This window comes from Apis dorsata, unplaced genomic scaffold (assembly GCF_000469605.1).
Source record: "Apis dorsata unplaced genomic scaffold, Apis dorsata 1.3 scaffold_19, whole genome shotgun sequence".
NCBI lineage: Eukaryota > Metazoa > Arthropoda > Insecta > Hymenoptera > Apidae > Apis > Apis dorsata.
Genome location: NW_006263321.1, coordinates 318,089 through 340,967, shown reverse-complemented (window position 1 = coordinate 340,967; position 22,879 = coordinate 318,089). Strand labels below are relative to the sequence as shown.

Genomic DNA, 22,879 nt, shown 5'->3' with positions numbered 1-22,879 from the left:
GAGAGAGAGAGAGAGAGAGAGAGAGAGAATGAAATAGAAAAGAGAAAAAGAAAAACAACAAATTGTATGATACATGAACTAAGAACTTTTCACAGTGGAGATTTGCAAGATGTAATTTTTAAGATAAGTTCTCCAATGTTTACTGGGTGAGCAATTGAACTGAAAACGATTACCAGAAAATTGTAGACTAAGTCGACAAGTAAACTAGAAACTTTGCAAAGATGTGGGATAAAGCATGATGATTATGTAATGGCATGGATGGATTAAAGTTCGATGAAAAACATATCAGCAAATAGAAAGGAAAAAAGAAAAAAAAATAAAATCTATTTCACGTATCTATCGTTATGGAAAATATATAAAACCTACCATCGAATATTTAAAATTAAAATTAAAGTAAATTGTAAAAAAAAGTAATTGCTTAGAATAATTTCATTATTATTGAATATTATTTAATAAAAGAATAAGAGAATATCTTTTGATTTCTAATTCGATTTGAATCAATTAGCATCATGATGATATGAAAACTGAATGATTAATTTATTCTGTTTGAAGATTAATTTCTGTCTTTGTTAGAAATCTAAAATTATCATTATAATTATTTTAATGCATACTCATTGAATATATCATAACAGAAATTAATGTACAAATAGATAAATTTTAGACCTATGATAATTTAATTATTTCAATTAATTTTGTTAACGTCTAAATGATTTTTAATTAAGAATTAAAAATTAATTTATAAGTAGCATTATTCTATAAATTTTTTGATTTATAATTTGATTTATAATTAATGCATATTTGTCTCATAACTACATTTCATATGTATGAAATACTTTCCTGTTTCTTGTCAATTTCTTAGAATATCCTTTTCGTTTCAAGAAACATATTATTAACGATAAATTCTACGCATTTTATTAAATCAATTTAATAAATATAATCATCAACTTTGTATTTTATGATTTCAATGACTAGACTCTTCAATCATTAGACTTTTAAAATGCAATTTTATTGAGATTATTCGTGTTTATTGATCTTCTTTATTCGTATGTTTAATATTTAATATTTAAATTATTAAAATATTATAACATAATGAAATTTATTAACGAAAGTAAAGTTTTTAAAAAAACGAGAAGAAAAGAAAAAATTAATTTCAATTCGTTTTCATTATCTATTTAATTTCACATAAAGCGATTCTATTTGTATCGTTTATTATTCTAATTGAATTAGAATATCTAATATCTAATGGTTAATGATTAACGTGATTCATCATATCTTTAAACAGAAATTAAATCATTTTATGATGGACTTTAATCTTCATTAGTTATATTATAAATATTTGATTACAATCAATATATTTAGAATAGTATTTTTTTCATATGCAAGCAAAGAAGTTACATTTATGAATGGTCGATATAATATATATGCGTTTCTTTTTTTATTTTTCAGTATTTGAAACACTATTGCTCCCGTAAGTAGCAATAATTTATGTTTCTTATTATAAATTTAATATGATATTACTATTCTATATATTATTCTATATAATTATTGATATTAGTAAATTAATTATTAACTAAATCATTTTAAAACAAAACATTTGCATAACACACTTATATTTGGATAAATTTTGATAAATTTCTTATTGTATCTTGTAAATTTTATTATAAAATTATCTTGTAAATTACAAAATTTTTTCTTTCTATTAAATTCTCAAAAGTGAAATATAACACTGACCTGTAAATAAGGACTGGCAGCTGAAAGAACCAAACGATGTGCCAAGAATTTTTGTCCACCAGGACAACAGAGAGTCACATCGGCAAATCTTTGGGACAGCATCGCTTCCTTTAGAAATTCTCCAACATCCGGTGTCCGTCCAGAAACTCGGATAACTTCTCCCATCATGCTCCAATTTGATTACGATAACACACTAATTTTTATATTTTTCAGTCGGTTTAAAACAATTTGAAAAATCACCATGTGTTCCAGTTTCTTTCCATAATATGTTTCATTAGCAGAATATGTTTGTTAAATGACGTCAATTAAGATATGATTCCATTTTGTTGATTCACGTTTCACTTTAAAACACTGATTTCTTTATTATGCGTATCCATATGATGAAATGATCAAGAATTGTTATTGAAGTTCATTGACGTTATAAACGAAAATCAATTATCTGTAGAATAATTCCGATGTCCAATATAACCAATGCTACAATAGAAAGAAACAAATTCTGATCAGATATAAATTCTAATAAAAAGTTTGTAAAACTTTTAAAATGATTCGATATTCAAAATTTAATTTATTCAAATAATTTTTCTTATAACTTTTTATTCATATATATTTTTCTTATAAAATGCAGCTGATATGTAATTGATAATTTTTCTTGATGGTTTGATATATTTAAAACATTTTATAAAATATATTATGACTATTAATTTTAGAAAATTTCATAATAATTATTTTTAATAAATTTAAATTTTATTAAAAATAAATAATTAAAATATATATAAAAATCTTCTCCATTCATAGCTCAAAAATAAACAATAATATTTTATTAAATATAAATATGATTTGCAATATTCTGTGTATCACAAATGACAAAGTATATATATATATATATATTATTTATTTATAAGCTATAAATATCCACGTGTAGAGAAATAAATTGCCTAATAATTTCTAGAGTGAGATATCATCATTTATATTATAATAGCAGAAATTGATGAAGGCTTATATTATTATTATATTAGTTTACTACTTGATCTAGCGGTTTAGTGGTTGCAGACCACGACTAATACCATTGTACTGTGAAATTAGTTTGTGGCCAAGAAATTGATATTCTATAAGATAACACCCTAGCAAAACATAAAACACGTAAGTAGATTAGACCCTGTCATATGCGTGGTTGAAAAATTTCTCACGTGTTTGCGATTTTAATATATACTAATATCACTTTGCATATGCTTATCAATTAGAAATAAAAAATATTATATTCTTAAAATTTTTATAATTAATATAATTTACTTTTAAGATTATTATATTTTTAAATTCTTAAAGTTTTTGGAATTTTAAATCCTTTTTCAATATTGAATTTTCAGAAAATCGTGAATTATTATGTTTTTCAATTTCCAAATTTTTTAATTATTTAATATTTAGATTTTGAAATCTTTGAAATTCATAAATTTTCACATTCGAAAAGTTGCATAGAAATAAACAAAATATATATATACTAATTGTAAGATAAACTTATTAATCTCCTATTAAAGAAATTAACTGCTAAATTTATAATCACACGTATACTTGTTCCCTTGTCAAATAATTGCCAAAATGATTTAGAACGATTTGGTAGTTTTGATACGTTTAGTTGTTATTACAATAAAAACACTAAGCTTTCAATTTGTATCGATACGGAATTATTACTTTCAAATTTGTTTAAATTTACAGAATTAAAACAATTAAAATACAGAATATATAGAACATAAATTGAAAGATCAATCTTATTGCAAAATTAATATTTTATATTAATTATTGTAGAAACATATATATATATATATATATATAAATGTTAAATATTCTAAAATTATTTATTAATTATCATAATTTATTCAAAAGAATCAATGATTAATGAATAATTATGTTAAAAGATTTCAATATTGTTTAACAACTTAAAAAATAATTTGCAATATTTTTAATAGAATAAAAACGAAATGTGTTCCATTAAGTACAGCAAAATGTTTCTATAACGCATAATTTATACATATATTTAATATTATATCCGTTACTTGTTTTTTAATTCGAGTTATATTTTAAATTAGATTTGTATAACCTATATATATATATATAGAATATTACACATTATCACAATAATATGAGTTAATTAAATTTCCATACCAAATACTTATTCTCATAATTAATTAATTGATCACTAATTAATTAATTGATTAATCGTGATTATACAAATTTCGGTATAGTCTCGATATTTTCTTCATATTTCTATTATAATTGTTACGTTATTGCAAATCAATTTATGCTATAATATTATAAAATAATTTGTTAACTCGTAAATTTTGTACAAGTTTTTGTATATATAATGACTTTTATCTTTGATTTTCCATTACACTATTTTTCCTAACTTATTATCAATATAGAAATTTATCAAAATTTGAAAATTTTTACATTTATCTTAGAATTATATAATTTTATTGTATATTGAAACATATTTATCAATTTGTTTCACACACTTCGCTACCTTTATACACTCCATATAATTTTAGAATTCATTTATTTATATCAATCACTTTGTTAAATTGTACTATACTTTACACTACAATAACAGAAATCATTCGATATTCAATATTCAATTATTTAAACTCAAAATTTGTAAACATCTTTATTGATTTGATATTTCGATAATCGAAACTTATAATCGAAAGAATTTAAGGTAAAAATTTTAAATTTAATAAAAATTTAACAAATTTATCAAAAAACATAGATTTATTAATATTATACAAGTAAAATTATTTAAATGAATGTTTAATTTTTATCATAAAAAAAACACTCTCTAAGAAATGTTCACTTTCGTTGATTCCAATGCAAACATTTCGCATTGCATCTAACCTCTTTATGTCGTAAATGTAATTGATTAGTTCTTTAAGAAATTGTTTAATCATTTATTTTCATTATTTTTTTATGTTTTCGGCAAAAAATCATTACAATAAAACAATTAAAATTAAAATATCAATCAAAGATTTTGTTGTTAGATAATAATCTGTTTCGAAAGAAGATATTTCCGTGAGAAGAAAGTTTTCAAAAGGGATGACAGATAAAATAACTAACCGTAGAGAACGCGTTTTTCTCAGATGATTCAATATTGTACGTGTTAAAACAAATATAAAAATCCAACATGATAAAACAATATGCAAAATAAAATGAGAGTTCACTGAGAACTCGCGGTAATTCTGTGAATCACAAAATGATTACGAGATACCCGTCGCTGAACAACTCAGCACGGCGACTGCCATATGAAATCTTCAGGTGAGTAGAAACCACCTCTGCTCCTTGCAGTCTCTCAACGGAGAGAGAACTCGAAAGAACTCCTCCCATATCAATGTTTTACTCCCTCCTTAAAAACTTACGTTTCTCATTTTGCTACCACAAGTCACCAACTATGACATCAATTCAAATTGATTAAGTAGAATATAATTATTGTAATTTTTTCAATATTATTATTATTTGTAAATTGAAGTTTCCTAATTTCGTTGTATTATTTTTTTTACAAAAAATTTGATTATTTGGTTAACATGTGCATAAATAAAAAAATATATTGCAATAAAAAATATTAAAATCGAATAAATTACATATTTTAAAAAAAAAATTTTAATTTTTATTATAATATATAATTTTATTAATATATATCGTCATAATTTATTATTTGATATTTTGTAGGAAGAAGAAAGTAGAAATCTATATATATGTATATGTATCAAGATTCCATTAAGAGTGATTCGATTTTAAATAGGATTCAATTGCTATTTTGCATCAAGAAATATTGATGAGCTCTTTAAATTTTTTTAAAAAATCATTTACGATTAAGTTAATCATCTACAATAAAGTTAATGTATCAAGATTTATAATTCTTAAATAGAAAATATGTAAAAAAAAAGATTTAGAGTGAAAGCGATAACATCATGTCGCAATTTGCGTATATTTTAAGGAATGTTTTATCAGGATGGTAATTAAGCGAATACAAATATTCATTTTCATTTATATCGTTCAAAAGAAACTGACAAATCCCTAACCTATCTTATTATCCATTTTACAGAATTTCAAGAATTTAATTCAATTATTAAGAATTATATTAATTCATCTATAAAAAATAATCATATTGATTAATATTTAATTAAAATATTCTGTATCCAATAAATTGTGAAATCCATAATTTCGATACAAATTCTGCAAAAGATTTGTAGGACATTGCTAATTTCGTCTCAAACACGTGGTATTCGCATGTAACATTAAATTTGTTAACACAAAGTGAGAATGTTTTCCAAATTGATTATCGGATAAATACAAGTTGTGTCAGTTCCCGTTTTACTCATATATTAATCTCGTTGATATTCATACATTTATATTATGAATTATTGAAATTCTAATTTCTCAAATTTTTATTTGTACTATTATTATTATTGAAATAAAGGAGACACGTAACATATATATTTTCATACTAATTTCATTTCTTTTGTAAAAAAATATTAATTTATTTTAATAATATCTTGATAAGTTACTTAATAAAACTCATATCAATGATAGATTAGTTTTTAAGAAATCACTTTAATTATAATATAATATGTGATATCGATAAAATTTATCGATTATTATAATGACATTTCATTTCATAATTATATCGATAAAATTTTAATTTCGAGTTTGATATCGATATTTATCGTCACTTGTTTAATTTGATTCTTTTTAAATAGTTCATCGTTTTTATTGCGTTTGATTTTAATAATTTGCAAACGATCTTAAAATAATGAGCACAGATACAAAGGTAAAAACATGGTCACCTGCGGTTCCTTGTAAAATTCCAGACAATATTATATCTTCACAATTCGCATCCCAAAAAGTGTTTATACCATCTTATGAAAAGTACGTAAATTAATTAAATTATAATTAGATTCAATATTTATATTTTTTTTATTAATATATTAGAGAAAAACGTCCTTGTATAGAACAATTATTAACGAATGAATATCAACGCATATGGTGGCAAGAAAAGGAATTATGGGACAAAAGATACGGAACAAAGAAAACTACTAAACAATTATTGCAACGTATGGTAAAATAATAATATAAAATAAAATAATAATATAAAAATCTTTTTTGATAAGAACTTATACCATTTATTTGATAAGAAATATTTATATAAAATATTAAAATATTATATAAAATATTATATAAAATATTATATAAAATATATAAAATATTATATAAAATATATAAAATATTGATTAAGTTTATAAAAAATAATTTTATATAACTTTTATTAAAGATTATCAAAAAAAAAGTAAAACCTGTAATCGATATATTAACAAAAAATATAAAACCAAAAAGGAAGAAAGGAACAACAGTAACAAAAATAGTCCAAACAAAAGAACCAAGAGATATTACGGAAGAGAAAGAAAAAGTTTCTCCGAAAAAAGAAAAAACACCAGATGAAACCAATGAAAATAAAAATGAAGAATCAATACAAATTTCATAAAAAATTACCGCTATCTATATTCAAATTTAAATTCAATTTTTAATTCTATAATAATATATAGAATACATTAGAATACTGTGGCTCATAATTCAAGTTCAATGTTCATTGTTATTATTATTCGAATTTGAAAAATCGCAATAACTCTGGTGCAATGTTTATTAATATTAAATTGTATTTATTTTACTTCTATTCACGAAATATTTTTTGTATTTAGAAAAAAAATAAAAAATTTTAATTATTTTTAACTAAACCATGAAAAAGAATGTTATTCGTCAATTAATTAATTGCTATTCTTTGATTTTTCTACAAGGAAACTGAATATAATCCTACCAAAAATAGATATAAAAAAATAATATTTAAATTCAGAATATAATAACAATCATATATTAATGATCACTTTAAGAAATGATTATATAATTTTAATGATATTTTTTTATTTTTACAAAGATTTTTTAATTATTACTTACCAATCTGTTCTAATATGATAAGATTACATAAAATCGCATTATATATGATTGCACGTTGAAAAACGAAAGTGGAAAATGCTGATGCAATTAGCAACTATAGTTGAGTTTGATTTTCAGCATGAATAGAATTAATTTTTATGGGGAAAAAGAATGTCGTATTCAGATTTCAGTTTTTCAGATTTTAAGTTTTTCGCAATTATATATCATAAGATTTATTTTATTTTATAAATACTAAACAAATAACACTTTTATTTCTCTTAATATTTAAAAAAAATATATTTTAAAATATGTTAAGTATATGTAAGAGAAAAGTATTTATTTTATAGTACTTATCTTCCATTGTTTATTGTATTACTTTAAATATTACTTTCTTGTTCTCTCTGTATTACTTTAAATATTACTTTCTTGTTTAAATATTTTATGTATATTCATTTTTTATTTTTTTTTTAATCTTGAACAATATTTTTGAAAGAAAGGTCCACAACTTATTCAAGGTAAACAACATACCTCTATCTATCAATTAACTACCTGATATTTCATCTATAAAATAAGATGAAATAATCAACATTATTGCATCATAATGAATTTATTTATAAAATAATATATTTTCTATTTTAAATAATAATATAATAGCAAAAATATGCTTTATGATAATATTCTTCTGAAATATCAAAAAAATATCGTCAAATATGTATTAAACAAATATATTAATAGCAATATATAACGTAATTTGCAAAAAATGATATATTTAAAAAGTGCTAAATTTATTTTTTATATATTTTTATATTTTCAATAAATTTTAAATAAATTTATTTATATTTTTTAAAATTAAAATTCTGAAAAAGACTGATTGTAATAATATATCAATCAATTTAAATTTTGAATGAAAAAAATTCTTATATTTATAGATAAATTAAAATATGATTAAAAATCAAAATATTGTTTTTATTTCCATAAAAAGAAGAAAAAAATAATATACAAAATAATATAACAAAATTTAATCACAAGATTTATTAATTGTGAATTAAAAAATAAAACAGATTACAGTTTACAATTCTATGTATATATTTGAATCTATCTTTAGTCATTTCAGCATGAAAAAAACAACATAACTACGTACGTACAACTTCATTCGATATCCTTCGAATATAATGTTACAATTCGTGCTAGGCCATATTTCATTTCTATCATTTTGTTGCAAAACTAGATATTTAATTACGTTATACTACCGCATTAAATAACAACTATCGACAATTATTTTCTATATGAATGAAAGGGAAATTGAAGTAAATTATCAAAAGTACAAAATGTAATTTTGTACTCGATCGTACATATCTACTATGCTACTTTAACAATAGAAAAAAATTAAATTTATAATGAAAAAAATTGCATAGTTTAAATACTATGTTTGAGAATTATTTATTTTTAAAAATATTAAAATTGAATTATTACTATTGAATTATTACTATATTGAATTATTACTTATAATGTTACTTTTTTCATATATTTTTTTATAAATGTATTGCATTATAAACCAATATAATAATTATTAATAAATATTTATTAATAAATATTAATATATATATATTTATTAATAAGTTTTTAAATTTATTTATCAAATATTAAATATATACATATTTCACAAATTGGCGCGTGAAAGATGACAGTGCTGCCGTCTGACAGAGAATAATATATTCCTCAGCACCATTTTAGTTCATTGAAACGGTTAGTCATTTCGAAAGCGTTGCAATTCGATAAAATGTATTCGAGAATATTTTAAGAATTTTATTTCCTGGTCTAAAAAATCCGTGGTAATACAAAAGTTACGGCAACGGAACGTAAAGTGTACAATTGTTTAAGCAATTCTGATTTTGTTCTTCGGTATGTCAGAAGGCGAGGCTACAGCGTCGCAGAAGAAACAGCAGCCATTTCAACAACAGCCACAACTTGGAGTAGGCTCAATGGCGAATATGGCATGGCAATATCCCTCGCCAAACAATATCCATAATATGTTTTCTCCATATTCAGGGTAATTACTGATTGCAGATTTAATTATAAAAATTATTTTATAAGTACATAATGAACATGATATTTTGAATAAAAAAATCTCATAAGCGTATTAACAACGCATATAGGTGTAACATTCAATGATTTAATAGCTTCTTACTTTACCATTATTTTTACATTTTTTATGCTTTAAAAAAATAAAAATAAAAAATTAATTAAATTAAAAAATAATGTTAAAAACGAAAGAAATGAAATATATGTGATATATATTATATATGATGTATATAAACATTTTATAATAGCCTAATTTTAGATTAATATATATATATATATATATATATAAGAAATTATAAAATTGAATATTTCATAAACAAAATAAATTGCAATATATAGTGAATCAAAACTAAAATAATTACTTTTATATATAATTTTTTTTTTATAGACAATTGTATGGACCAGGGTATCAAAGCGTACCTCATCAAGGACAAACATTTAGTTATTATCATGCAATGATGCCTGGATATGGACAACCTTTTACTCCACAGCAGATGCAACAGCAGCAGCAGCAGCATCAACAACAACAACAACAACAACAACAGCAACAGGACAACAATCAAGGAAAGCAGTTACATCAGCAACCACCAGTACCTGGAACTCCAATGTCTTTGGATGATGATTCTGAACTTCCTCCTTTACCTCCTGGACCTCCACCATCTGTACAAACATCTCAACAACATAATAATCAAGTACAACCAACAATACAGCCTCATCCAGGTTATATGTATAATGCATTTTCATATGGTACTTGGAATGGAATGCATAATGATATGTCTCGTAAGTTTACTTTTCATAGAAAATATAAAAAGGAAAACATTTTCATTTTATATATAAAATAATATTTTATTTTTATCTTTTTTTGTTTTAGAATATAATAATCAAATTCGTTTCAATGTATACAACAAAAAGAATGGTTTAACCTTTCTCTCTCCATCTGGCAATAGTGGAGCTGCAAAGAAAAAACGTAAGCGGAATAAAAATTTAGCAGCTCAGTTCAACAATAGCTTTCAGGCAAACAATTCAACGACGAATTTTGTACCGGGTCCTAATCTGAAGACCGAGTTACCACCTTTACCTCCTGCACAGCGTGAAGTAGTGGCTCCTCTTCCACCAACTGAAGAATCCTCCACTCCTACTACACCCACTATCACAACTGTTAATAATACAATTCCTAGTGCTGGTACACCAGCTGTAGGTACTCCCTCTATTGTGACAAATCCCAGCCCAGTTGGTGATTGGCCTGACAGCTTGAAGAATTATGTAAATAGGTGTTATGAAAAATGCAAAACAGCAGTGGACAAGGATCAAGTTGAGATTATATTAAAAGGAAAGATTACGCGCGCCGCGAATGATGGCTCACTTTGGGTGAAAGATTGGGACCAAGAACCTTTGCCTAGCATTCATAGTGAACGTATGACTATGACGATAAAACCTCAAAAACCGGCCTTGAAATTAAATAATTTACCAAATCCACTGATAAATGCACAGGGAGGCTTGCGCAAGCCAGGTCTCTCCACTTCTCTCGGGGCTCGGCTTGGCGCTCGTCTCTCTGTGAATTACAAACGATCAAGGTCGAGAACTAGATCAAGATCAAGATCAAGATCAAAATCAAGATCGAGGTCGAGGTCGAGATCGAGGTCAAAGTCGAGGTCACGTTCAAATACACGTAGTCCACCATCACGAAAATACAGACGTAGTACATCGTCGTCGTCGAACGTTAGTGATCGGGAACACGATTATAAATCATTAAAAACGAAAAAATCTACTAAAAGCAAACCGAGTCACAACAGCAAGAAAACAAAGAAGACTAAACAGATGAAATCACATTTCTATTCAGAATTTGGTTTAGCTACAGGAAACACTGAGGAATTAGGATCCAAGGAGAAATTACAGCAACGTGCTGCAAGATTTAACGATACTATTTCTAGGACAGTCAGCAATGGTGTTAAAGATGATTCTTCTACAGATTTTGATTTTACTGGACTTCACATTGTTGGAATATGCAAGGATATAGAAAAACCATATTTACGTTTAACATCTGTAAGATTTTTTTTTTTTTATCAAATTTTCATCAGTCATCAAATTTATTTGAAATTAATCTAAAATTGATTTAAATATTTGTTATATAGGCTCCAGCTCCGTCCGCTGTTCGACCGGTAAGTGTACTCCAAAATTCTTTGGCACATGTCAAGAAACGTTGGGTGGCTGATCAGGACTATAGATATGCTTGTGATCAACTTAAATCTATTCGTCAAGATCTTACCGTCCAAGGTATTCGAGATGCATTTACAGTCCATGTATATGAAACACACGCTCGCGTCGCTCTAGAAAAAGGAGACCATGAAGAATTCAACCAATGTCAAACGCAATTAAGGATGTTATATCAAGATGTTGGTGGAGAAAATCGATGTGAATTTATTGCATATAGAATATTATATTATATTTTCACGAAAAATACTCAAGGTTTTTAATAATTCTATATACAATTTAATAACAATACAATATTTTTTATATATAGAAATTAAAAAATTAATATTTTTATTATAGATTTAACAACCATTTTAGCAGCTTTATCAACAGAAGACAAGAATGATGAGTGCATAAAGCATGCACTAAAAGTACGTTCAGCATGGTGGTTAGGCAACTTTCATGCCTTTTTCAAGTTATATACTTCTGCTCCAAGGATGGCAGCCTTTTTAATGGATTGGTTTGTTGCAAGGGAACGCAAGAATGCATTGAAGAGCATGATAAAGTCGTATGTACTAAACTCTTTAGAAATCATTCGTATTTGTTTTTATTAATAAATCTGTTTAGTACTTTACAAAAAATTAATCACAATGCAAAAGAATATAATCAATTGAAACATAACATAATTCTATATGATTAGATATATTTAATTGATAAATTGCTAGTTAGTATAGTTTTTTTAACTTTAAACTAATTTTATTTAATAATTTTTTTGCAATTTTTTAAAACTAATGAAATATATTTTTTATTTTTAGACAATCTTTAAATATATTTCTATAAATAAAATTGACAGAAATATATTTAATTGTTTTTTTTCAAATCTTAATGGATAAATACTATCTATTGTTAATTTGTAAAGAAATGGAAAACTATTTCAGAGATTAAGCTTTTCGAGAATGGGAGAAGTGAAAAATTGCAAATAATTTTTTTACCAATTATAATTATATATATAGATTTCTGTTACAGGACATCGTAGCCGAAAAATGACTAGTTTTGTAGTTATTATTTATTTTCATTGTACTATATATATATATACATATATATATATGTTTGTACATTTTTTATATACATATATTCAATGCATGATCTAACGATACATTTCTTCTGCTGTTTAGCTACCGGCAAAATTTGGCGGTTGATTTCATCGTAGCAGAATTGGCCTTTGAATCTTTGGACAAGTTTTATGAATTTGTCAATGAATTGGGGTTGGTTTATGCTGATCCTGAACAACATCTAATCGACTGCAAGACAAGCAGTGGTTCTGTAGGTGCTTGGTAAAAAAGCAACATCACTCTTTTTTCGTGGAAGATGTATAAACAAAAATCATTATTGTGCACATTCATAGGCACAAATTTGTGTGTGTATATGCATATGTTTTCCAATTATGCATATGTAGGTTTAACATATGCATATGCATGTGCATATATTTAATTACACATTGATTACTGATAATTCTTACCATCCCCTAATCATTGTTCTCTTCGTTGATCGACGTTACAACAGTCGAGCAACAATTTGTAAATGAAAGTTTTCCCCGCAATAATTTGTACATATACGTATCTCAATCTCAGCCCAGCGCAAACGAAGAATGCATTTACAGGCTGATGTGAATTGTACAAAAAAATTAGGATGACCGTTTTAAAGTCGTCCGTAACTACCTCAATAGACTTCGGTATGAAACCGAGTTCGTAGTAAATTACGAAAAGAGAGAGAAAACAATAGAAAGTTATCTTCAGAGAACGAATACTTCTTGTTTGGTCAGAACTTCAAATTTCTTTGATCACAGCTGATCAATTCTCTACAATTTATTCATGTCATATATGAATTTTTAGTCTTATTTCTGGTAATTCTTTTTCCAAACAAGATCCACTAAAAGAAATCGGATTTTTTTAACTATTTATCAAATCTTTTGCTCTATACAAGTATCTACGTTTCGTCATTTCGAAGAATTATCGATTCGTAGTATAAATTTGCAATTATTTCTACGATAAAAAATATAAAGAATTGGAATCAATGAAAATGAATATATGTAATTACTATGAAGGGTTTTTTGGTAAAAATTAAAATTATTGAGGGTTTGACAAGAAATTGGCATGCTCGACATTTCGTTGATGAAGAAAGAAGAGAAAAAACATGGGAAGAACAAGTTTTGATTTGGTGGTAACAACAACATGAAACATATGTTCTAAGAAAATGAAAATATTCGATGAATCGTGTTCAAGAATCAACAATTAGAAACTTTTAACGGGACAAATGCATATTGGTATCTAAATCATTCTCGTGTGTGAAGAGTGATTATTTTTATCTTTCTAAGTGTTTACTACAGGACAATGCTTTTTTTCCTTAACAGTTTGTTGTCGATTCTCGAGTGTCGAGAATTTTATCTTTATGTTTTATCCAAAACACAGGAGTACAGAGGTATATAATGAAAGAAGAAAGATTTCATTGTACGATCACATTTGAATATAGTGTTGTACGTAATAAATTATTTAATTTTTGAATATTATATTACTTTTTAATCTATGTTTAAAACCTAATATATTTAGATAAATCTAAATTATGATTTTATTATTAATAAACATAAAATTTATTATATATATTTAATATTTGAATAATGAATGATTACTAAAATCTATAATTTTTTTCTAAGTCATTAAAAATTATATTTTGATATATGACAATCAAATCTATTCCCAAATTATATATAGAAGTATAATGGATCTTTCATAAATCATAAATCTTCAATCATTTAATTTATAACATATGATTTTATATTAAAAGATTTAATTGATAATTAAAAAATAAATACATACTTTGCTATAACTCTTCTTTGTGTTAATAATTTTCTACATAGAACAAATGAGTTTATTTCAATTTAATATTTATTTTTACTTTAAAAATAATAATAATTAAATAATATATATAAAAATTTTTTTTATATTTATATGAAACAAAATAAAATTTTTATTATGTAATAAAAGTAATAAATGTTCAGAAAAAATTTAAAATAAATATATTGTATTAAAAAATACAAATTTGTTGCAATTAAATATATAATTGTTAATTATATTGCAGATATGGAAATTGAATAAAGCATATTTTAATTAATTAATTTCAATGATCAAAACCTGTTTTTTTATTGAATTTACAATGTGATAAATTTGTATAAGCAATCAACGCAATTACTTAATATAGAATTTTTTTAATCAGTTCTTGTGCATAAATTGCCAATAAAATTGTGCGATGTTACAGCTGAATTTTAGTTTTTAAATTCATCGCGACATAAAAATTTAAATTACATATTTCTCTTTATAATTTTTTTCCTGATCTCATATACGTGTAAATTAATCATTGTGTAATACATATAATAATTCTACTTCACACGTTTTCAAAACTATAAAATTCATTTAAAATTTCATTTAAAATAAATAAAAATATTACTATAATAGAAAATGAAACCTATGATTCAATAACATAATAACATTTTTTTTATTCGTTCCATTAAAGATCGAAAAAACTTGTCAACAAATGGAATTACAGTTATTAAATTGTTTCCAAATACTTTCACAGGTTTCGAGTATTTTAAAGAAATATGTTTGTGTAAAAGTAGCTAAGATTTGATCTCTATGACGCCTGTATAGCAAGTTATAAAGTACGTAATAACCTAATATATTACGAAATTTAATTATTCATTTTGCGTTATAAGAATTATATATGTTTTTGCAAAAATATATATCAATTGCATTATAATAAACAATAAAAATTCGTATAACAAAAAAATTCACAAAGAAGAAAGATAATGTTTTTAAATTTTAAAAGAATCATTTAAGCTAGATTTAAATTTAATTATTTAATAATAGTTGTAAATAATAGTTGTATTTTTTCAATTTTAAAAAAAAATTTTTTAATAAAATTTAGATTTGTTACGAAATTTTCAAATCACCATTTATCATAATATTCATAATACGATAAGTATAAATTTAATAAACAGTTATATATTATTTAACATATATAATTCTTAACACGACTATATCGTTATTTGATATGATACAATTACTTACATTATTCAAATAAAAAATGTTAATAATGAAACGTACTAAAAAAAAATTAAAGGCTGATAATATCGCTGATACAGTAATTTATACGGATAGGGACACAAAACTATTATACTGGGTAATGTTGCGTTTCAAAATATCTGCACACGGTCCTAAAACTCGTTCAAATCTTGCTCTATCGAGTTTTACACATTTTAAAGGACCTCGCGCAACAACAGTTGCTGCCCTTGGCCTATCCAATAGTAATGCAATTTCACCTAAAATCAATAGAAAATTATTACTAGCATACCATTAAATTTATTTAAAAAATTTATAATTACTTAATTACATAATTATTAATAATAATTTGAAAATAAAATATACCAAAATAATCAGATGGTCCTAAACGACCAACTTCCGCTGGTTCTTCACCTTCTGAACGTTGTTGTAAAACAACAGCTGTACCCTCAACAATTATATAAAAATCTTCACCTGGTTCACCTTGTCGAACTATAGTCTCACCATCATCAAATGCCACTGGTTCTAAAGCATCAGCTACTGTGAGTCGTTCCCACTTATCCAAAGATTCTAAAAATAACAATTTTGTATAAAATTAATAATTTTAATATATTTTCATGGAACGTAATTGTTATTGAATAATAAACGTTATTTACCCAAAATTGAAACTCTGGAAAGGAATTCTTCGTACATCTTTCGTTTTCTTATAGTAGAACCCATAAGGATTCTTCGATAAGAATCTCTATCAATACCCCATAATTTCACATCTGTTTTTGCACGAACAGTTGCAGCACGAGGAGTCCCGTATATTAATGCAAGTTCACCAAAACTTCCACCTTCTCCTATTGTTGTGGCTAATTCACCATTAACAAAGATTTCAACTTCTCCTTGATCGATTACATAAAAATTGTCGCCTTCGTCGCCTATTAATATTTGACAAAAAATATTTGATTCAAGCAATTAAAAATACTTGGTTAATTATTGTTAATTAATTAATAACAGGTATAATGTATTCAATATATATTTTTTTAAGTACCTTGCCGAATAATTGCTTCTCCAGGCAAAAAAGTAACAGGGAACATAGCATCAAAAATATCAGAACGTTCATTTTCATCAAGATGAGCAAAGAGGACGTTTTTAGCAATTGCTTTACTCAGGGCAGCCATTGTTTTATAATCCTTAGGTACGACTTTTTTGACATAACTAGTCGCATCTTCTTCGGAGACTGGTTCCGCAGAGATGCCTCCTCTGCGTCTGGGAACTTGGGGACCTTGTTGCCCAGCAGGTATGTCCTCGGTATCCTCTGGACTAGTTGCAATTTGTTGTTTAGCATCATGAGCTTGTTCCTGAAATCAAAAAAAACGAAAGTCAATTAATTTTATTGAAATAATTTTTATTATATTCAATATATATTACACATATTTTGATTTTTCAAAGAAAGAATTTATCAAAGAAATTTTTTAAATTTGAAACTTTTTAAATTATTAAAAAATTTAATCTAAGAGAAAAAAAAAATAAGTATATATTGTTCTATTTAAGGAATATCCCTTATTCGATTAGATAATTTCATTTTCATATCTATTTTCTTTTGTTTATATCATGTAGATTAAAATATTACCGATTAGAAAATTCAACGCTGCTCATGTATTTTACTTTACTTGCCTGTTGCACCATGTCGAAAGCTGATGTTTTCTTATCTTCGATTTTATATCAAATCAATAAATTTTTTTTTAAACTTTTGCTTATTATTTATTTATTCCAAAACGATGCAACCCTGAAAGATTCACGTAAGACAAACAAGCCGCTTTTATAAGTCAATTTTGCTTAGACATGCGCAATGCATAATATTGTGCCCTTCTTTCAATGAAATCATATATTTTCAATTTCTTAAATATATATTGCAAATATAAACAATTGCAAATATATTAATTAGATCACAAAAAATATGCATTATTTTTTCCACAGAAAAATTTGATATGCCAAGATTTCTACTTTTTTAATTCATAGTTAATAATTTTTAAATGACAAATAATATAGTTTATTTTATTTTTAGCATTTTTAACTTTTTCCAATGATAAAAAATATCAAATCTTTAAAAATTATTCTTTTTTAATACATTTATAAAAATTTAAATGATTAATCTTTCAATAATAAAGAATAATGAAATACCTAATACTTACTATAAGATACCTACTATAAGATATTTTAAAATAAATTTCGTTATATAGTGAAAGTAAGTAAGTAAGTAAAAAAATTTCTATTAAATATTTTTATAAGTATCACTTTATGTTCTTCGAAAATTGACTACTTATTATAAAATTATATTGGATAAAATATTACACAGCTTATGAACGATGAATATCGATGAAAAGGTGAGCAAATAATGTCATAGGTCACTTGCCGTTTTTATAGATGAATGCCACCTTATAAATGCGCATATAATATAAAAACATTATAACAATATGATTTTTTTCTGAATCTTGTATATTTTATTAAAATTCAATTACAGTTAAAAACAAAATCGATGTATAACACATCGATGTATAACAAATTTTCATTTCATTCATAATTTTTAATTCTCATGAATTTTGGTAATATTTAAATATTCATAGAAGATGAGATTTTGAATTTTTTCTTACATATACAATCGTTAATTGGCCTTTTTGATATATTTACAAACATAATTATTATTACAATAAAATTTAGCATTAAGCAAAAATCATCACATTTTATATTTATCCAAAATATAAAACAATTGATTGAAATAACAATGATAAATATAAGGCATATTTTAAATATCGACAATTATAATAAATCGCATCTTTATATTGACTAAAATTGTTCACAAACTATTTGCAAACTGTGGAACTATTATATGGTATTCATATATATTAAACAATTCATAAACAGATTCTTATTATTTAGAAATGAATTTATTTAAATATTCACACTTTATTTAAACTTCACACTAGCAATTATGTTTTATAAGCTGTTCGTGAATAATAGTATGATACACATATTGTCAAGGACTTACAAGTGAAATTCAATATAGTAATAGCATCATTTTTTGCAAATATTTTAAAAACAAAGATTAACTGAAGATTGTATATAAGAAAAAATTGTTTGAAATTTTATTTTCTATAAAATATTTAAAAATCAAAATTTATAAGTTATCTATTTATATATTGATCAAAAATTTATATACTCATAAACACTAAAATAAATTAGGAGTTATTCGTTTTTTTTAAAATTATAGATATTAAATTATATTTATTTTTTTTAATTTATAGATTATATTTAGAAAAGTTAATCGATTAAATATTAATTTATATCGAATAAATATTAGCGATTACAATTGTTTCAAATTAATTATAAAAAAATTTTGTTAAAAATCAATTATAATTTTTAATTTTTTCTTTTATTACTCAGAATTATACAATATTATATTTTTATGTTAATAAATTCTTAAGCATTTGCAAACTATTAAACAACTATTTGTAACAATTGCACATTTATTTTATATTTTTTAGATTTTATTAACTGATATTAGTTAAACGAATTAAATTTTTTGAAATAAGCTATAATAAAATAATATCTTTACATAAATTATATGATAAACATATTAAGATGATTTGCATGATTTGCAGAAGAAGAAGATATGCAAAAATATATATTTGAAACATTTAAAATAATACTATTTTATGAAAGTTACGAATTGACAATAATATCAAATTTGAAATAGTAAAACAATAAAAATCAATTGATCAATGATTTTAACACGTGCTGAAATGATATTTGACATGCGTACAATTAAATATTATGTGCGTTATATCATAAAAAAAAATTCACATCTATCATTCGATTATTTTTAATAAATTATAATAAAATTCCATTTCATATTTCATGATTTATTTCTTCATAAAAATTGTATAAAAAAAATATAAAATATTATCATTGATTGTTGTTATTATCGTTGTTTTGCATAAATTGCTTAATAGTCATTAAAACAATAAGTAATATAAAGTGTCAAAGTAAATTTGAAATTGTTCCTTACTCAGTACAATACATTCAAAAATCGGAAAATTACATATAATTATATGCACAAATGATATTAATATGCACAAATGTTAAAACATATAAAATGTATATTGAACAATATAAATCTTGTATAAAATTCGATCATACCTCGTTCATTATTTGTTGATATTAATTCGATATTTAACACAAAATAAGCAATGTCTTTTTTATTCAATTATTATATAAATTTTTTCACTAACACTTGTTTCACATACTCGAATAATTGTAAACGAAAGAAACATACAAATCACAATTACGAATCTTTCCTGATCGCGCGTTATATATCTAATGTGTGTCGCTTGAATTTTCTAAGGTCTCGCTAAATTCGATTAATACGATCTTTCGTAGTATTTACTTGCAAAGTTGGTACTGTGTGCTAGATGATATTTTATGTTATAAAATAATGATATTTTTCGTTAATGCAAAATTGAATCGATAGATAATTTATTTAGAGATGAAATCCGAATGGATGATAACGTATTTCCGGTATTGCTTGTTTTAAATATATTATTGCAGCGCGCTTCGCACATTTTCGAGGACGACGCATTAAATACCTATACAACTTTTGTAGTTGTTGGCTAAGGTTGCGCGCTTAGTTATATTTCGAGCATATGCTATATTTAGAGCAGCCCCTGTAGTCACACATACTCTCTTTCGATATATGTGTTATACAGTAATAAGAACTGATGTCAAGTTTCTTTTTTTGTTGCTCTCATATTATGTTTATTTGAAATGAGAAATAAAAAATATTAATCATTTTATGCAATATGATTTTATCCACTATACAACACAAAAAAAAAAAAAGAAATAACCAAATATCCATTGTTTATGAAAATTTTAAATCTTTTTTAAATTCTGCAAAAGGATTTTTGCAGAATTCCAAGGAAAAAATATATATTTAAAAATTCTATATTTTTAATATAATTATTTTAAAAACATCTTTTTTCATTATAATGAGAATAAATTAAAATATAATATTGATTATTGTTAAAATAAATATTGCTTATAAATATTTATATATAAAAACACAAATATTTGATGATAAAAATTATAGAAAATAATAGTGTATAGTATTTTTATAACTAACAATATTTACCGCCATTCTTGCTATTTATCAACATCTACTTAAAAAAACTAATAAAATGAATATTGAATAAATAAATAAATAATCAAATAGTTAAATTAATATTAAAAAAAATATTTAAAATTTTGTATATAAATCTCTAAATTTTGTTTCGATTTATTCGTAATCACATTTTACGCTTTATTTTAATTCATTCAACAATAGCAAATTTTTAAATGGTTGTTTGTTTAGTAAAAAGTTCCTTATAATATCGAACATTTATTACTTTATTATAATATTAAATATTACGCACATATTTAATATATATATAAGATTTTTTTCTATAACAGCATTGATGTATCAAAGCATAATATACAAAAAGAAAATAAATAAATAAATTATAAAATGTCAAATTAAAAAAAAAGTAAATTATTAGAAAATATAAAACATAACATTATTTTAAAATTAAAATGAAAAAAATTAAATTTTTGTTACATTACTTTATTGCATTTTATTTATATTATGTTAAGTGTATTGAATACATTTTATTTTTATTATACAATAAATACAACTTTCAATTTAATTATTTTTTTTAATTATTTAATTATGTATATAAAAAATGTATTTAATTATAGATATATAATATAATTTTATTAAATATAAAATTTTTAATTATAAAATAAAATTTATTAAATTGATATATGTACATATATCAATCTATTTGTATTGATCAAAATAACTTGTTTATAAAATTGTAAATAAATTCTTTTTATAATAATTTTATACAAAATTTTGTATTAAAACAATAATAAAATAAAATAAAACAGTAATAAAATTTATTGTATAGTATAATATATATGTATGTAATTTTATTAATCTTAACATTTACTAATCCTTTGACAAATCTACAATATAATGTATACAATTTATCTAACATTTTGATATTTTTTTCTCACATTTATTTTACTATAAATAAATACTCATCTTTAAAGTAAGAGAAAATACATCATAAAAAATTAGATTACTAGATTTATAAGTAACGAGTTAAATAAGTAAAAAATAAGAAATCTAAGGTTATTTTAATAGGACATGATTCAATACATACCCGTTCCAGTTTTTGAAAGTATTCTCTCAAGAAAGATATGGGATTTTCAGGACGACCTACACACAGCTGCACTATACAGTCTTTTAAAACTTGTTGAATATTGTGTCTTTGTACGTATTCCTCGCACTCTCTTAAACTTTGCTCTTCTTCGAGATTCGCCGCCATATTGATACACGAGTTGACACGTTATAGCAAATACCTCTTCAACAATTCCGTTCTTGGCTTTAATAGTGTAAATATATTATTTCTTATAGATAACTTCAATTGTTTTATATAAAGAACATCGATACATCTAAATATTTATATTTCTCATTACAGTCTATAATTAACAAATATCTTTTCCGAGATTTTAATTTAATAAAGAATATTGATATTACATATATGTAAATTTGAAAATAAATTTTCTTTTATTTCATTTTTGTTTCAAAAATATATATCTGTAATTGTTTAAATAATTTAAATAATATAATAAATTTTTTATTGAAATTTAATAAAAAAAATTTTCTAACTCACTTCTATATATAAAATATTTTTTATACATAAATATTT

General features: G+C 23.6%; 4 protein-coding genes across 12 annotated transcripts in view; 1 reads left to right on the top strand and 3 right to left on the bottom strand.

The window, feature by feature from the left end:
• LOC102672640 (zinc finger protein 239-like) overlaps positions 1-5,076 on the bottom strand; it is a 20,034-nt gene extending 14,958 nt beyond the window's left edge. The window contains exons 1-2 of one of the 2 annotated variants that reach the window (XM_031509805.1): positions 4,834-5,076; positions 1,732-2,205 (exon numbers count right to left, since the gene is read on the bottom strand). In XM_031509805.1, the coding sequence (XP_031365665.1) occupies positions 1,732-1,899 (168 nt within the window). In that variant the 5' untranslated portion in view covers positions 1,900-2,205; positions 4,834-5,076. The remainder of the gene's footprint in view (positions 1-1,731; positions 2,206-4,833) is intronic. The other variant, XM_031509806.1, reaches the window with a different exon arrangement.
• A 4,333-nt stretch (positions 5,077-9,409) lies between these two features.
• LOC102672871 (leukocyte receptor cluster member 8 homolog) lies at positions 9,410-14,539 on the top strand. 5 transcript variants are annotated; one of them, XM_006607793.2, is made up of 7 exons: positions 9,410-9,530; positions 9,613-9,751; positions 10,172-10,563; positions 10,655-11,826; positions 11,916-12,249; positions 12,334-12,541; positions 13,149-14,539. In XM_006607793.2, the coding sequence occupies exons 2-7, from the start codon at positions 9,684-9,686 to the stop codon at positions 13,309-13,311; spliced, it is 2,337 nt and encodes a 778-aa protein (XP_006607856.1). In that variant the 5' UTR covers positions 9,410-9,530; positions 9,613-9,683; the 3' UTR covers positions 13,312-14,539. The 5 variants fall into 5 exon arrangements, with proteins under 5 accessions (XP_006607856.1, XP_006607855.1, XP_006607859.1 ...); XM_006607792.2 differs by having other exon boundaries at positions 9,416-9,533; XM_006607796.2 differs by having other exon boundaries at positions 9,512-9,530; positions 9,616-9,751.
• A 1,582-nt stretch (positions 14,540-16,121) lies between these two features.
• LOC102671431 (cAMP-dependent protein kinase type I regulatory subunit) lies at positions 16,122-22,534 on the bottom strand. Of its 4 annotated transcripts, none has more exons than XM_006607779.2 (5): positions 22,331-22,534; positions 17,122-17,431; positions 16,742-17,008; positions 16,452-16,655; positions 16,122-16,345 (listed from the first exon to the last, which is right to left on the bottom strand). In XM_006607779.2, the coding sequence occupies exons 1-5, from the start codon at positions 22,493-22,495 to the stop codon at positions 16,173-16,175; spliced, it is 1,119 nt and encodes a 372-aa protein (XP_006607842.1). In that variant the 5' UTR covers positions 22,496-22,534; the 3' UTR covers positions 16,122-16,172. The 4 variants fall into 4 exon arrangements, with proteins under 4 accessions (XP_006607842.1, XP_031365679.1, XP_006607844.1 ...); XM_031509819.1 differs by lacking the exon at positions 22,331-22,534 and adding an exon at positions 20,644-20,724; XM_006607781.2 differs by lacking the exon at positions 22,331-22,534 and adding an exon at positions 20,271-20,718.
• The window catches only part of LOC102671731 (gamma-1-syntrophin), a 12,925-nt gene continuing 7,865 nt past the window's right edge, over positions 17,820-22,879 (bottom strand). Inside the window, exons 11-12 of the transcript XR_004150282.1 lie at positions 22,331-22,552; positions 17,820-17,859 (exon numbers count right to left, since the gene is read on the bottom strand). The gene's annotated coding sequence lies outside the window, so the exon portion shown is untranslated. The remainder of the gene's footprint in view (positions 17,860-22,330; positions 22,553-22,879) is intronic.

Bases quoted from the DNA above. Each gene is read 5' to 3' on its own strand.
- LOC102671431 (XM_006607779.2), bottom strand. From the start codon at position 22,495: ATGGCGGCGAATCTCGAAGAAGAGCAAAGTTTAAGAGAGTGCGAGGAA. The intron at 17,009-17,121 runs GTACTTAAAAAA...AAATATTAATAG, and splicing joins AGAAGCAATTATTCGGCAAG to GCGACGAAGGCGACAATTTT. The intron at 16,346-16,451 runs GTATATTTTATT...TATTGATTTTAG, and splicing joins AGGACCATCTGATTATTTTG to GTGAAATTGCATTACTATTG.
- LOC102672871 (XM_006607791.2), top strand. From the start codon at position 9,606: ATGTCAGAAGGCGAGGCTACAGCGTCGCAGAAGAAACAGCAGCCATTT. The intron at 9,752-10,171 runs GTAATTACTGAT...TTTTTTTTATAG, and splicing joins ATGTTTTCTCCATATTCAGG to ACAATTGTATGGACCAGGGT. The intron at 12,542-13,148 runs GTATGTACTAAA...TCTGCTGTTTAG, and splicing joins TTGAAGAGCATGATAAAGTC to CTACCGGCAAAATTTGGCGG.